The following is a 15784-nucleotide window of genomic DNA, read 5'->3' as shown; positions in this document are numbered from 1 at the left end:
TCGGGAGCCCAGCTGCTCTGCTCTGCTCCAGGGCTGCTGCCCAAACTGCCTGAGAGCCAGAGCTTTCTGGAGCTGGGCTGGGAAGTGGGGAGGGAGCCCGTGTGCAGGCTCTGTGCTGTCAGTCCTTCTGCCGAAGTACTACATCCTTAAAGATCCCATTTAATGACGAAGGCATTTTGAGAGTCCAAGAAGTTCAAATTCCATCTCGAGATGCCTGTGTTATCCTAATACACCGCACTGTACAATACTGTCCTTGGGCTTTGCAGACCCTTCCTGATGAGGATTTCCAGGTCGCTCCAAGCGCTGGTGCACTGAGCATCACAATGCTTCACATCCAAATTCCAGATTTCTTGATAGTTAAATAATTTATATATGTCCTTAAGCTGACCTGCTTCTGAAGTATGTACCATGTGCTAGATGCTGGCTGTCTAGTTTGTCTTTATGTAGCGTTTCCAGTTTGGAAAATTCAGGGATATGTTTTCAGCGGGTCAGATGAGCAGCTCTCCAGGGCTTGTTTACCTTTTCTAGGCTTTTTAATATTATTCTCCTGCATTGGCCTGGTCTTGTACAGTGATCCCATCAGATCTCACAGGCTACGCAGGGCTGGGTTTGGTCAGTGCTTAATGGCAGGACCCCCGAGAGACGCGCTTGCACACAGATGTGCTGCAGGAAATGGGCTTGGTGGCGCAGCTGGTGACACTCTTCTTACTGGGAGAATACGTATAATGGAGGTCTTGCCCACTGGTGGCAATTATAAATCTAGTGGCACTTCACATAAGGGGCAATTTTGGCAGCTTATTCAGGTAATTTTTCCAAAATCCTCATTACATTTAAAACGGACAATAATTTCCGCAGGGCATGTCTCTCCACCTGCCCCCCATGTTCAGGGTCTAAGCACAGTTCAGTGTTAAGTAGCAGCAATATTCTGCTCGAGAATAAAGCCTATTCTGGCTTTATTTTAAAGCAAAGTCATCCATGCATGTACATAAACATTACAAAGGTATAAAAACAGCAGGTACTGCTCCACTTTCTGTAGTTTGTAGTTGCTCTCTACATCTAGATTATTTTAAAAGTGTATCCTAAAATATTTATGAACTTTAAGAAAAAACTGAAAGGAAAAGGAAGGAAATTGACTTCACTAAATGCATAAGAAATATTTAGCTTTCTTTCTTTTATGGTATTAACTTTGGAGATTTTTAAAAAATTATCTAGGACAAGTTCTGCTGGCCCTAAGACCTGCCTCTTGTGTCAGTCATTGTGAATTATTAAATGATGGTTCTTGTGCATATTGCAAATGGGGGCTTTGTTTCCTGCCAGCTGATTGCATCTTCCCTCAAGAGAGCCATGCCTTTAAGCTGCGAATTGCATTTTCCCCATCCCACCTTAAAGATCCAAAATAACAAAATGCATCTTTAATAATTAAAAGAATGTTATTCATTACCTCACCATTTTTACTATAACACTGAATTACCAAGTGACTCTTTGCTTTTGCAGTATGATTAGAAATGCTAATTTTTCTATTCCAGTTCCCTTTTCAGTTTGACTAGAAAAAGTGAGGATTATTTCAATGTTGGCTGGAATGAGAATCTGAAACAGACAACTGATTATACTGAGGTTGTCTGATCTTAGCAGCAGCCTTGAGATCCCGAGTAATTTAACCTGATCGTAGCCAGGATGAAATCAGGCAGCAGCAATTGAGATCGGATACAGATTGTATTGTGCAATATTTTAAAGATCAACTTTTCTCTAAGATGCCTTCAAAACCCAATCTTTGTGCTACAAATGGAGAATATTTTAACTTGCCCCTTGCCTTATATTAGCACTACTTTATCTTCCACTGCTATTGATAAGGATGCCCCAGCTGACAGCGGTGAGTGGCAGCCACCACGCAGCCCTAAAGCGTTACTCAGGAGAGGCTTCGAGCTCCGCGGGAGCAGCGGAAGGGAGCGGCATTGCCTGCTGATGAGGCACCAGTTGTGTATCTACTCCTGCTGCAGGGTTTGGAATTGAAAACACTGTTTATTGAAGATCCAAAGAACGCTAAATGATCTAGTGTATTTATTGCAAGAAGAAGACTTCGGGACAAATACTGTGTCGCTAGCCACCAGTGTGTCACTGATCTTTCCCTTAGCCCACTTTCCCTAGCACCTCCAGCTGTTTCTCTGAAAGGAGCACGCTTGTTAAAGCTAAAAATAGGTCTCTATACTCATTTGCTTTGCTGTGGTGGTAGGGTTGTTCATACTGATAATTTTAAAGACATTTGTTGTCTTCTCTCCTATAGGATACAACAGACTACGTTGCATATGTAGCAAAAGATCCTGTTAATCAGAGAGGTATGGAAACAATTTTCAGATTGTTACACATGTTTATATGATTGCTTTATCTGTACCAAGGAATTGTTTGAGTTTTAAAATAAGAAAGCTACCGAACAGCTCAATATTCTGTATGATTTTTGACTTCCCTGTACGGACATGGGTGATGGTACGCAGGCTGTGGCTTTAAATAGCATGTTCTTTGTGCAGCGAAGTGAGAACCTGCAGGTCAGACTAAATCTGTACGTGGAGCTGCAGGGGCAGGAGCTTTCCCAAACCAGCTTGCCTGGGGAGGAAGGGCAGAGCCTGGCAAGGTGGGCACCTGCCCTGCTCCAGGACAACTTCCAGATGATGGAAGGTCAGCGAACGCGCCTCCTCATCTAACCCAGCCTTCTGGGTACGTTGCTGGAAGGCAGGGTGGCCTATATACTCAAGTGCAGGAGACCTTCTCCCCTCTGGAGGCTAACCCAGGGGGTAAACGCCCTTTCCATCACGCTCATTATTTGCCTGCAGTACAAGACAGACTGGCCTTTGGCTGCTTCTTTCCTGCCAGACAATTCTCAGAGCAACACTGCCGATGGCTATGAAGTTGGTAGCTCACAGGAGAGCTCACTCGAATGGATGGCTCAGAAGATCAGGATGTTTCCTGGAGAAGCTGGGCTGGAGCCTTACAGTCTGGCCTGCCACCTCTCTGTAGCTCCATCACTGCTATTTTGACTAATTTAGGGCACCCTGTGAGTTCACCAGTAAGTCCCGGTATTGATGTTGGGATGTGCAGCACTGCTGTGCGCTGGCAGCCCGCAGGCAGGGCTGGCAGCTGGCCCAGCACCGTCGCCGAGTGCTGTCTCCTGATGGCTCTGCAGAGGGGAGAGCTGGTCCTGGGCACAGGGCACTTGCCACCGGCATGAGTTTCCTGAGGTTGTGTGTGACAACAAGGACTGGTGGCAGGAGCATGGTCTTGCCCCAGGGGAGCCCTGTCGCAGGCTGCCAGAGCCACACGGACTTGTGTTTTCATGCTGTTTCATATGAAAATGGCACGCTGGCAGGGCTGGTTCTGGCAGGGAAAGAAAAGGAGATACAGGAGCACCCTATGCAGGAAGCATAAATACAGACTTTCTTTTATTGAGGAATAAGTTGATACTATGATTAAAAAATACCTAGAGCAATTTCCTTAACACGTCAAAAATCTCAGGCTGTGTAATGTCCTAAAGCTATCTAGATGCGTAATTTCATCCCCAGTTTTTCTGCTGTAAGCAACATAGCTTGTGTCTCTTATTTTCTGGTATAAAGTGCATTTACTTAATTAAAGTAAGGTGTCTCTTTGCAGCATGCCACATACTGGAATGTCCCAATGGGATGGCGCAGGAGGTGATAAACACCATAGGGCAAGCTTTCGAGCTCCGGTTCAAACAGTACTTGAAGAACCCATCTAGCCTGGTTACAGCTAATGAAAGGTCAGCACGTTCTCAGTCCCTTAACTGGCGGTTTCCCTCTCTTTAGTACTTTTCAGGAAAACAGCATACTCCAAAGAGTGAGCCATAAATAAGATGCTTTGGGTATGCTCTTTGGACGTATGCTAATTATAATATATGCTGTACGTACAGAGTATAATAGACTGAAATTAGCTTATTCCAGTAAACTCTATTGATTTCTGTGACATTTGTAAAAGTGCATAACGCCAAATTTAGCTGTATTGTTCCTTAGCTAAAACAGCCTTATCTTAAGTCATGCAAGTAAGTTGAACAAATATTCAAATTATTCTGCCCAGGTAAGTTCAGGTCTATAAATACTGTGTGCACACACACACACTCTGAGCTCAGCCCTGACCCACGCCAAGTTTAAGCTTGCCGCAGCTGTGGAAAGTGTGTGGTGGGGAAAAAAGCCATTGTACTTCACCTTTCTGCTGTTCTGCTCATGTCCTGGCAGCGGCCTCAGATTCCACCTGGTGCAATTTACATCAGCCTCATGTATTGAAATAAACACAGCCACCCCTTGGCATTTTAAAGTATGAAGCCCTGTCCTCTGCACATCGCCCAAAATACAGGGCCTAGATTCATTTCTGGACCGCAATTCCCCATTTCGGTTACCCTTTTTCCATTGCACTGGGGACACAATTCTTGCTCTAATTTATGGCTCTCCTCACAGGTTAGCCATGCCTATTTTTCTCAGTCTTTTCCTTATTGTAACGCCAAATTTGATTGCTTGCTACCTCCCATGAGCAGGTAAAGCCGTAATGCTGCTTAACTGCGTCCTGAGCCGTGGGAGTCGCTGTGCAGGCGGTGTCACTGGTACGGTGCTTCATGCAATGCCACAGAACTGGTTTTATGACACAGCAGCAGCCCCAGCTCCAGTTTATATTTATTTCATTGTATATAGTGGTTCTTGCCACTCCACTGCTAATACTGGTCTGTTTTCCCTGGGGACAATAACCCGCGGAAGAGCCTTTCCTATGAAACTCTGCTAGGTTATGCCACAAGTAAATCAAAGCAGGGAGAAATGGAAGGGGCTAATTAGATTCCCTCCCTCAGCCTAACCCGCAGCCAGCCTCGGAGGATGGTCCTCGGGCAGAGAAGTCGGATATTGCTGTGTGAATGAGTCACTCGCTTCCAAACTATTATGAATCGCATAATCAAATACTTGCACTGCATATCACATAATCAACTACTTGAACTTTATCTTTTTCCTGCTCGAGGCCTTTTATCCAATTATATTCTTGTTAAACAGAGAAGTAAGATTTGAGATGAGCTTTTTATTTCGGGACCGGAGACAGTACAGGAAGCACCTAGTTGTTTTGCAGTGTATCGGCTGTACATTTAAACTATCATCATTCTGGATTAGCTCAAGAAAAACACTGGGCACTCTCCTTCATGTTAGTCAGTGTTTTCTTCAAGCTGAAACAGTACAGTTATATTGATTGTGGTTATTAAAATCAGGGTACATTCCACTCAGGAAAACTACTTTTTTTTTTTTTTGGTAGCGATATTTGATTTTTCTGAAACAGTTGCAGGCTTGTCTAACTAAATGCCACGAGGTTTTAATTTTCTCTTGTAAGTGGCACCCCCTCTTCCTCCCCATCAATCTCTAGATTTATACAGTTGAGACAACAAGCCAGGGGAATTAGTTTTATGGTCTACATTTTGGCCACCTTAATGAACGATGCATTGGCACTCTTCTCTTCAAGTTTCAGTAGGTGGCTCTTGTATTTTCAAGTCAAAGAAAAGGGATCTGGGCTTCCCGGAAAATGACTGTACCTCCCTGCACCCCAAACTGTGATGACTCTGTTCTTAATTCAGGAAGAAGTAACTGGAAAAATAAACAGCTCTGAAAGTTCAGGTCCAAAGCCCGTTACAGCCTCCATATGGCTAATCTGTGTATTGTACGATGCGCAAACACTGGGGACGTTTGCCTACACTAGAAAGCAGCTGATGACATCAGTCACTTTTTTTTTTCCTCCCCATATTTTTTCAGCGAGGCAGCAAATGCTAATGGATCAGCTGGGAATTCACAGGAGAGGGAGGATCATGAATATTACAATGAAATTCCAGGGAAAGAGCCTCCCACCGGCGGAGTGTTAGACATGCGAATGAAAGTGCAAACAGACCAAAGGGCTAACTGTCTTATGCACTGCAAAAAGCAGCACTGCGTGGTAAGTACATCATCTTCTGGGATAACTATTCGCTGCCTATTATGGGAATGAATAATAAAGTGTTACTGTGGTGTAAAGCATGGCATTAACATTAGAACCAGGTCCTGATTATCCTGGGAAAGGATTTTTTAGGCTAGATTTAATGATGCTTAGTACATAATTGAATCCCAAAGCACTTTCTGAATATTAACTCGTTTGTCCTTAAAGTACTTTTAGGAGACCAAGTAATATTCCCTTGTTCACTCGTTAGCTGTGAGGAGAAACACAGATTTAAATGCCTTGTTTGAGGGAACATCTGCAAAATCTGGGACCCCCTGGCTCCTGATTCTGCACTTTGATAAATATTTCATCCTGTCCGTTTTGCTCCAAAACCTATACGTACAACGATAACTGATTGCGATGTACATACAACATTAATTACCCTTGGAGTGTTTCAAGAGGCTCCGTTAAATCGGCCACAGCAGCAAAAGATGCATTCATCTGTGGCTCTTGTCTGGGACAGTGGGGAATAAAACCCCATCAGTCAGGGAGTAAAACCAGCTGAGTTCAGACTCAGCACAGACTTCAAAGCCAGCTGTGCGAATTCTTGGAAACACCGGCACTTCCCCACTCAGGGAAGCCGGCACCACGGCTTTGCTCGGAGGGAGGGCAGGCAGACGCGCCCGCTGGAATCCAGTTGGTGCTGTCTAAAATGTTGCTGCTCCCAAGTGTTATTTGTGTCTGGTGGCAACTGGTCCCGGGTTCCTGTGTGCTCCTGTGCTACTGCTCCATCCATTTTTCCCTTTGTTAACCTCAACAATACTCCGCATCTCGGCTGTGGGCCTGGTGGTCTCCACCTCCCCAACGGTTCTCTAAAAAGGTGTTTGACTAGATCCTGAGCGTGCACTCGAAGCTCTCCAGAGTTGCTGTAGGGAAGTTCCTCTGCAACATGTAAACGCAAATGCCTTTTTTCCATGGGGCATTACTTTTTGTTTTTCTCTTCAGTTCTGATGACCTTCTAGTGCTGCTTAGACAACTTGGTGACCATTTCACTTTCAAACCATGATGGCTGTAGTTCTTTCTCCTTGTTTTTTATTGCAAGGAACATTTATAAGAAAATCTGAACTTTATTACCTAGGAGTTATACTGTATATACTAAACCTTAGATAGATAACTGGGCAGTTAACAGTCTCTGTGAGGTTGGAGACATGATGACCTGTAGAAAGAAGAGTATCAGCATGTAATATTTTTTGAGGAGACAGGAATTTTTTGATGAAGAAGATACGTTTAGTTACCTGTATCCCAATAAACCGGCGCATGTATGTTTTAAAGTTGGCTGAGGCTTCTAAGGGACTACTTTATATGACTGTTTTTACAATTTTTCTACAGACAGGCAGCCCGACATTCATCAATATATATGAAAATTGCCCAGAAGAAAACAAAACTATGGGTATGTACTCTGTTTTCCTTCTCACGCACATGCAGAATTAACCAAGGCAGACTGTCTGGAAGAGCTGCCCCTTGGCTTTCCATACAGTGGTGAAAAGTGCTCTACTTAGTGGGTCATTGCTAGTTCCCTAGACAAAGGGCGGACAAAAAAGCCTTACAGCTTTTCTAAAGGCCACTAATCTATCCTCGCGTCTCCTGGCAGACTTACTCGCTTTACTTGTCATGATACTGTACAGTAGCTCTTTGTTTTTTTTATTCTCTTTCATACTCTTTGTTGTTTTATTCCCTTTCATACCCTTTGAAAAAGGAAGATATTTTGTTCCTTATCAGTCTCTGAAAATATCCCTTCTCCCTACAAATGCTCAATGAGACCCAAACCATCAGCATTGGATGGTTGTTCCAACAGAGCCTGGTTCCAGCATCACTGGCTGCTCAGTGTGACTGTGCCCTTCCCCTGCCTTGGTTGTCTTTGTGCCCGAGATCAATTTGCCTTTAGCAAAACCTGCTCTCTGGGATCCCAGGAGATCACCAGCCTCCATCCCTTTCTGGACTTCCCTTGCCACAGCTGATGCCCTGAGCACATTTCCTCAGCTTATCCCTTTCACTGCCCAGTGAGGTCCTTTTGGAATTCCCACCTGCACTGCTCTAAAGCGATCCATCACCCTGTCTGCAGGGGGATAATTCAGTTTCTTGTGTCATTTCTGATTTAAGGAAAGGAGAATCAAATGGTTTCTACAAAGAGAGGGTGAACAAATAAAAGAATGAATGAATAGATCTATGAATAAAACGTTTGCTAAAGAGCAAAAATATGTGTGCTATTTGGCTAGCTGAAGTGCTATTATTTTCATACCCTGCAGGGGATCTTCTGTTAGCCTGTTCTAGGCTTGGATCCTAACCTGACAGATGTGGCTTTGGCTCTCCAGGCAGAGCCATAAAGTGCCAACCTCCTCCATCTTCCCTGCTCCACCAGAATAACGAGCGAGAGAGAATTGTTCAGCTTCCCACAAGTTTTTTTTGTGGTGCAGAGGGGAAGGAAAGGGTTTTGCAACAAACAACGTGTATATGGCTTGTGTCTCTGTAGAGTCAAATGTATTAATTTCTTTTCAATCAGTGGGGGGTTTACTGCTGACATTGATTGAAGCAGAACTGAAACAGTGCAGAACATTCTTGAAAACTTCATTCTAACTCATTTTGCCCCTTCTAGCCATAAGGAAAAAAGAGTTCATCTGCCAATTTTTCTTTTTCTTCTGAATGACTTTAGTGGGATATGTAAGAACAACAATGTTCCTATTTCAGCTTTTACAGTTATTTTAACATGAGTTTAAAAACAAAAAAAAAAGAAAGAAGGAAATCTGTGCATACTATATGCTAATTTCAGGTAACTGTGGTGAAAGATCACAGAAGACAAAAAAAGAGGCCACATTATTGAAGCCTGCCTACAAAACAGATCTTTTTGATGATCCGTGTTACATCAACACACAGACCCTGCAGTCCGCAGTCTGTACAGCCCGCGGCACAGCACCAACACAGACCCATGGGAGCCCACTGCGTCAGGCCAGTAGGTTCCCATTGCAATACCGTGTCTTTCTAAGCTTCGAAAAGAGGGCGTCTTGGCAGCTGTGTGCATGGAGAGAGATTTTGTTTCCCCGTAAGAAATATGGGGAAAAAATATAGAAATATAGAAAAGATGGGGGGGGAAGAAATCCTTCCTGGTTGGTTTTTTTGCTTGTTAAATTCAAGATAAAGGCAATTAAAGATTAAAAGTAGTGACGGTAAGCAAGCAAAATAACCTTTCATCTTCTGTAGTTGATTGGTGACAATAAATAGTGTCACCTTTTCCATGGCTAATAATAAGTTTTTAACTTGGGACTGCACCATACCTCAAGAAGAGGGTTCTCCTGTATGTTCAAGATCGTAGCTGCTCTGAGGTGGAAGCAGCCTCAGATGCCTTTGCTTCACAGGCAGTAGCATGCAAGGTCAAAATGGGATTGTTATGACCATCTTTTCTCGATTCTTGCATAAGTGACCATTGAATCTCATCCAATAATTTCTAAATCAAACTGTTTGATCAGTAGTATCTATTAAATATGTGTCAAATTAAGTCTTGATTTACAGACCTGAAGTGGTGGATATCCATTAAGTGGCTATATACTTGCTACTGATTGTCCTCCTTATTGAAAATACTTTATTTATTAGCTTTGCCTTTTATGGTTTCCCACTGAGTGTTTTCTCTGTCAGAGCGGACTTTGCACAAGAAAGTGGGTAAAGGACTGGACAGAACTACAGTAAAGGAAATCTGTGATCATTGAGACATTTCCAACCCAGGGCTGTATTATGCTCTAAAAGGAACCGGCCATATCCTGAGGAGCCTTAGGTTGCACAATTCCATTGAAGAAGTGGTATCCTCTTATTTTCCTTAGAAAAATCCTGCCTGTGAATCATTTGCAGTTTGACTGGCTATATCCCAAACCACCCAGTTTTGTTAGTACATTCAGTAATTGTTCGTTTTTTTCACAGCAGATGCATCATGCTGTAATCCTTCCCTTCTGGCTACATTGGCCATGTTGTCTTACATTCCTGCACATAGCTGGGGCCACTCAACACGACTCTCCCAATGATTCGTGACAATCTCTTCAGAGGTTGTTAAGGAAGAAGGAAAAACTAGATCTTAAAAAAAAAAGAAAAAGTGGCTAAAACCCAACAAAAATCTTGCTTTTACAGGGAAGATTTGACTTTTTAATATGACCAAAGAAATACAAACCTAACACACTAGAACATCAGAAGAATTCCTGTTTCCAATCCCTGTTGCCTAGCGACCCAAGGCTTTCCCATCTAAGGTATGGGAGGAGATGGTGTGACAATTTTACCTAATGCACTGGAGGGCTGCAAGCATTCATGTGTGCATATTATTACAGTCTGTAAGGTTGGCTCGATCACAGCTTCAGGACCAAACCATTTGAATGTTTTAAAAGCTATAAACAATATTGTCTTGCATCCTTTTAAGATGAAGTTCTAGGTGAAGTGTCCAATACATTCCCTTTCATTTAATTTTAGAGTTACCGGAAGCTGTTCAGCAGAGTGCCACAAGCAACACAGCTGGTCTCGGTGTTCTGCCACAAATAAAGCAACAGCTAAAGAATGAAGACTGTTACCATGGCAAATTAAACAGGAAAGCAGCAGAGAGCCTCTTAGTCAACGATGGGGATTTTCTGGTGCGAGAGAGCACAACGTCACCTGGTCAGTATGTCCTCAGTGGACTTCAGGGAGGGCAAGCAAAACATCTGCTCTTGGTGGATCCTGAAGGCAAGGTATGAACAGTTCATCTACTGAAATTTCAGGGCTGCTCAGATATTTCAGTCAAAATGCATGGGTGCATTCCAGGAAGTGGAACTGATCTCATTCCCTCCAGGATAATTTAAATTCAGCCAGTGACTTCACTAGGTTTGAAAGTTCAATTTAAGAACTTATAAGAACTGAAGTACCATGAAAATACAAGTGAGGTACTTAAATGTTGTTGTTAGTATTGTAATTAGTGTATACACTTAATGCATCCTTTGAGTTGCCATTATATCGCTAGAAAAATAACCCTAACATTAAATAATGGATTTGATTAGTAACACACTTCTGAATCATAGAATTGTAGAATAGTTTGGGTTGGAAGGGACCTGTAAAAGCCATCTAGTGCAACCTCCCTGCAATGAGCAGGGACATCTTCTAGGTTGCTCAGAGCCCCGTCCAACCTGACCTTGAATGTTTCCAGGGATGGGGCATCTACCACCTCCCTGGGCAACCTGTGCCAGTGTTTCACCACCCTCATTGTAAAATTTCTTCCTTATGTCTGGCATAAATCTACCCTCTCTTAGCTTAAAACCATTACCCCTTGTCCCATCGCAACAGGCCCTGCTAAAAAGTTCGTCCCCATCTTTCTTATAAGCTCCCTTTAAGTACTGAAAGGCCACCATCGTGTCTCCCTGGAGCCTTCTCTTCTCCAGGCTGAACAACCCCAACTCTCAGCCTGTCCTCATAGGAGAGGTGCTCCAGCCCTCTAATCATTTTTGTGGCCCTCCCCTGGTCCTGCTCCAACAGGTCCATGTTTTTCCCGTGTTGAGGGCTCCAGAGCCGGATGCAGTACTCCAGGTGGGGTCTCACCAAAGTGGAGTACAACTACCTCCCTCAATCTGCTGGCCATGCTTCTTTTGATGCAGCCCAGTATACGGTTGGCCTCTGGCTGCAAGCACACATTGCCAGGTCATGTTGAGCTTTTAATCTGTAAGTAGCCCCAAGTCCTTCTCAGCAGGGCTGCTCTCAATTCCTTCATCCCTCAGCCTGTATTGATATTGGGGGTGGCCCCAACCCAGGTGCAGGACCCTGCACTTGGCTGTGTTGAACCTCATGAGGTTCACATGAGCCCACTTCTTGAGCCTGTGCAGGTCCCTCTGGATGGCATCCTGTCCCTCAGGTGTGTCAACTGCACCACTCAGCTTGGTCTTGTTGGCAAATTTGCTGAGGGTGCACTCGATCCCACTGTCTATGTCACTGATGAAGACATTAAACAGCACCGGTCCCAATACAGACCCCTGAGGGACACCACTTGTCACCAATCTCCATCCAGACATTGAGACATTGACCACTGCCCTCTGGATGTGACCATCCAACCAATTCCTCATCCACTGAACAGTCCACCCATCAAATCCATATGTCTCCAATTTAGATAGAAGGATGTTGTGGGGGACCATGTCAGAGGCCTTACAAAGTCCAGATAGATGACATCCGTAGCATTTCCCTTGTCCACTGATGTAGTTACTCCATCATAGAAGGCCACTAGGTTGGTGAGGCAGGACTTGCCCTTGGTGAAGGGACAGAGGAAATCTTCTTCTGGATACAGAAAAGGTAGAGCTGGTTTGTTGTCACTTCAATTCTACTTGTTTCTGCTCAGGGCTAGAAGAGCACTCTTGAGTGACAATTCTCAGAGGAAAAAGTAAATCTGAAAAGTAATCCTCAGTGGGATTTAGGGAAAAATGTATCTTCTATGGAGAAAAAAAATGGTTACTTCATTCCCCTTAGCAGAATCAACCAGTTCAGGTATAGTCTCTTTAACTTGGTCCTCTGCTTTTCATGTCAGCTAATGATAGGTCTCAATTACTGTCTACAGCCTAGTAATCCTGCTCCAGTGACTTCAGTAGCTTAAATGCCTTTTGACTTCTGTGCGCCAGGCTCATCTCCAACCAGTTATAAGCACTATCTAACCATAAATATATTCTTTTGCTTCTTTCATTAGGTGAGAACCAAAGACCATATATTTGATAGTGTGGGTCATCTTATTCAGTATCACATGGAAAATAATTTGCCAATCATCTCTTCTGGAAGTGAAGTGAGCTTGAAGCAGCCTGTAAGGAAAGAGAGTAACGTGGGACACACGCAATATCACAAATAATCCCTTGGATCTCACAAATCCCAAGACAATTCATATATGAAAACTGTACGGAGAACTTTCTACTATGAAGACAATTCAAAAAAGTATAGACTGCACTTTCTGCTGCTGTTCCAGAAGATACCCTTTTGTGTGTGTATGTATGAATATATGTATATGTGTATATCTATGTAGATCTATAGAGATCAACAGCATAGTTATATAGATATATGTAATCTTAACGAAATTACACCTTCAGAGCGTGAGATTCATTTGTGAGAAGGTATTTTAGACATGCACAAATGTCACTTTCAAGGTCATACTGAATCAGTAACTATTTAAAAGCACAATTAAACCTCTACATGCAAAAGCTCACTTGAACGAACTGCTGGAACATTAGTATGTGCCTTTTACCATAGAATTATTGGAAACCAATATTATTTATACTGAATTAGTTTTGGGTGGTTAAACAAACATGTCTAAGCTTTTAACTATTTGCCAAAACAAATACAATTTGAATATTACTAAAATGCCATCTGCTTTCGATAGACACTAACAATTTCATTTTGCTTGTAACAGCACTTTACTAGCAAATAACGTTTGAGATGAATAGCATTCACAATTCAGAAAGGTTGTCCGGTTTCTTAATCATTTTTTATCTCTGTCTGACTACTCAAAGATTTGAGATTATGCAACATTTACAAAGTTGAAATTAATATATGTAATATAATTTTGGAATAGAACTTGTTAAAGGACAAGCATGCTAGATCCTAATATTTTTGTCTTGTATATGATTTTACTATTATTACCGATTAATACTGGAGACAGCTCTTTTTAAAGGTAGGCTAAATATATTTTCATTGATTACATAGTTGTTTACAAACTAGAGAAGCTGCACAAAGCTAATGATACATTTTGACAGAAAACTATTTAAAAGACTGTTTGAACTTTGCATGTGCCCTTATTCAGTGTTCTTTCCAAAACAACATATGGTTTTCCCATTCTTCACGTAGAGTCCATTCGTTCCTAAACATGGAAAAAGAATCTTTTAAAGGAAACCTATGAATTGTTTTGCCACAATAAATACTCTAAATACGAACAATCCTATATTCAGAGTGAAGAGTAATTTCTTGAGCTTCCTGTTGAAGAAACAGTGATTTAATAAGTAAATGAGGAAAGGCAGGGGGGATTTGGGGAATGAACTGGTAGTCTGGGTGATGGCCTGAGAAAGTTGTCCCTTTAAGATAAGCAATGTCTTCTGGCACGAGCAGGGACATTCCCTCTGTCTCCCAGCCCACCATCTCAGTTCCATAAGGCAGACAATTGTTGTGGAGTTCAGCAATTGCTGGAAGACTTGACTAGGAAAAAAACCAAACATTCTGTTCTTTTGCCTGTGTTCATGTTAAATGGGACACTATAGTGAGAGCTCTTTTCTCTAGAAAACAAGAGGGGTCATATACAAATAAAATTATTGAAGACATAAGCTTCAATGGGAGGGGAGGGGAAAATATGATGTAAAGAGCCACACTTGGAGCTGACTACAAAACACCTTTATTCTTATCCACAGCTAATTGGCATAAAATATATTTCATTGCTTGATAATAACATGATTAAAATACTCAATTACATATACTGAAGCAGTGAGAAACTTTGAAGCTTTTAGTAGTTGATTTCCTTGCTAATAGTCTGGCGCTATTGATACCTCAAGCCTACAGACTAGAAGCTCAAACTTATGCCTGTTCTGTGCAAGGTCTTCACCTGTGAAGAAGGTCCCCAGCAAGAGTTCATTCTCAAGTTTGTGCCACTGCAAGGACAGTTGGCAAGAAACTGTAACTGGAATATTAAATCCCTGCATAGTATCCTTTCTATTTTCACATCTTACCAAATATGCTTGTCATGACTTTATTGAGCAAACAATGAAGCAAAAATAGCTACTTCTGTGGCATGTCAAAGGGAGAGACAGACCTGCACATTTTGACTTTTGCCTCAAAGCTGAGATTTATGACAGGTCACAGAAGGTAAATGTGCAGAACTCCCTCTCTATTTTTAGTGCAAATGAAAGCTACTCGGGACTAGAATAATAGTGTTTGGAGTTGTGATAGCATGAGATCAAAGTCGTATGACTCTGTCAGACAAGATGCTGACTTAGGGACTTTTTTCGCTTCACCAGTTTTCTCTTTACCAATGCATAAAAACATCCAGAGCGTGTGTGATGTTTGGATTACAGTGTAACATAGTCTAAGCCTCCCTCTTTGAATATCACTAACTTAAGCAGAAGTAAGGCCACAATCTTTGTTTTGCTGCTCCTGCATCTTTTGTATGTGCTTAAAGCAAAACTGTGAAGGAAAAAGGGAAGGGAGATAATTGGGTGCTAGTGCAACAAACAAGTACCTCAAAATCTCTTGATGTGAGAGAAAGCAAAGAAGCCAACTAATAACAGATACAATTTAAACACCATGCATTAAAATCCATGCATTAGAGACAACAGACATTTTCCTAGAATAAATTACATTCATTCTTCTGGAGCTGGACTAGGAACTCAGTTTTTGGTTTCTAGCATTTACATGCCTTCGCTTAGTTAATAACGCTGTTTTTAGTGTCTGTGGAACAGCCATCTCATGTAAGATACGCTATCGGGTCCTGTGTGGACCGTCTTAGAAGAAGTAACTATGCCAAAAAGAAAAAGGTTACCTGAATTTTGGAAAGTTTTTCAAAATACTGTTCTTGAGAAAGTTAATATGAATTGTCAGGTGCGTTTAGACCTTTTTTTTAAAATTGTTTCATATCTGTGAAAATGCTAAGGAGAATTGGTTAATCTCTGTTCTAATGGCTAGTAGAAACCCCTGTGAAAAATTGCTCATTTTACCTATAATGTCACCACATGTACGGGCATAGCACATTCGTTCTTTTTCAAAGCTCCTTTAAATTTCACCGATCCACATTAACTCACACATCTGTTTGCTCCCACCAATAAAAACGTTATAACAA

At 42.2% G+C, this 15784-nt stretch overlaps 1 protein-coding gene across 3 annotated transcripts in view; it reads left to right on the top strand.

Moving 5' to 3' along the window:
• The window catches only part of SHC4 (SHC adaptor protein 4), a 34838-nt gene extending 20954 nt beyond the window's left edge, over positions 1-13884 (top strand). For 2 of the 3 annotated variants that reach the window (XM_063346878.1, XM_063346877.1), the window contains 7 exons: positions 2282-2333; positions 3640-3766; positions 5781-5958; positions 7327-7387; positions 8765-8944; positions 10441-10694; positions 12665-13884. In XM_063346878.1, coding sequence (XP_063202948.1) covers positions 2282-2333; positions 3640-3766; positions 5781-5958; positions 7327-7387; positions 8765-8944; positions 10441-10694; positions 12665-12820 — 1008 coding nt within the window. In that variant the 3' untranslated portion in view covers positions 12821-13884. The remainder of the gene's footprint in view (positions 1-2281; positions 2334-3639; positions 3767-5780; positions 5959-7326; positions 7388-8764; positions 8945-10440; positions 10695-12664) is intronic. The other variant, XM_063346880.1, reaches the window with a different exon arrangement.
• Positions 13885-15784: the final 1900 nt, after the last annotated feature.

Source organism: Chroicocephalus ridibundus, chromosome 9 (genome assembly GCF_963924245.1).
Source record: "Chroicocephalus ridibundus chromosome 9, bChrRid1.1, whole genome shotgun sequence".
In the NCBI taxonomy this organism is placed as follows: Eukaryota; Metazoa; Chordata; class Aves; order Charadriiformes; family Laridae; genus Chroicocephalus; species Chroicocephalus ridibundus.
This window is presented reverse-complemented; position numbering and strand designations above follow the sequence as displayed.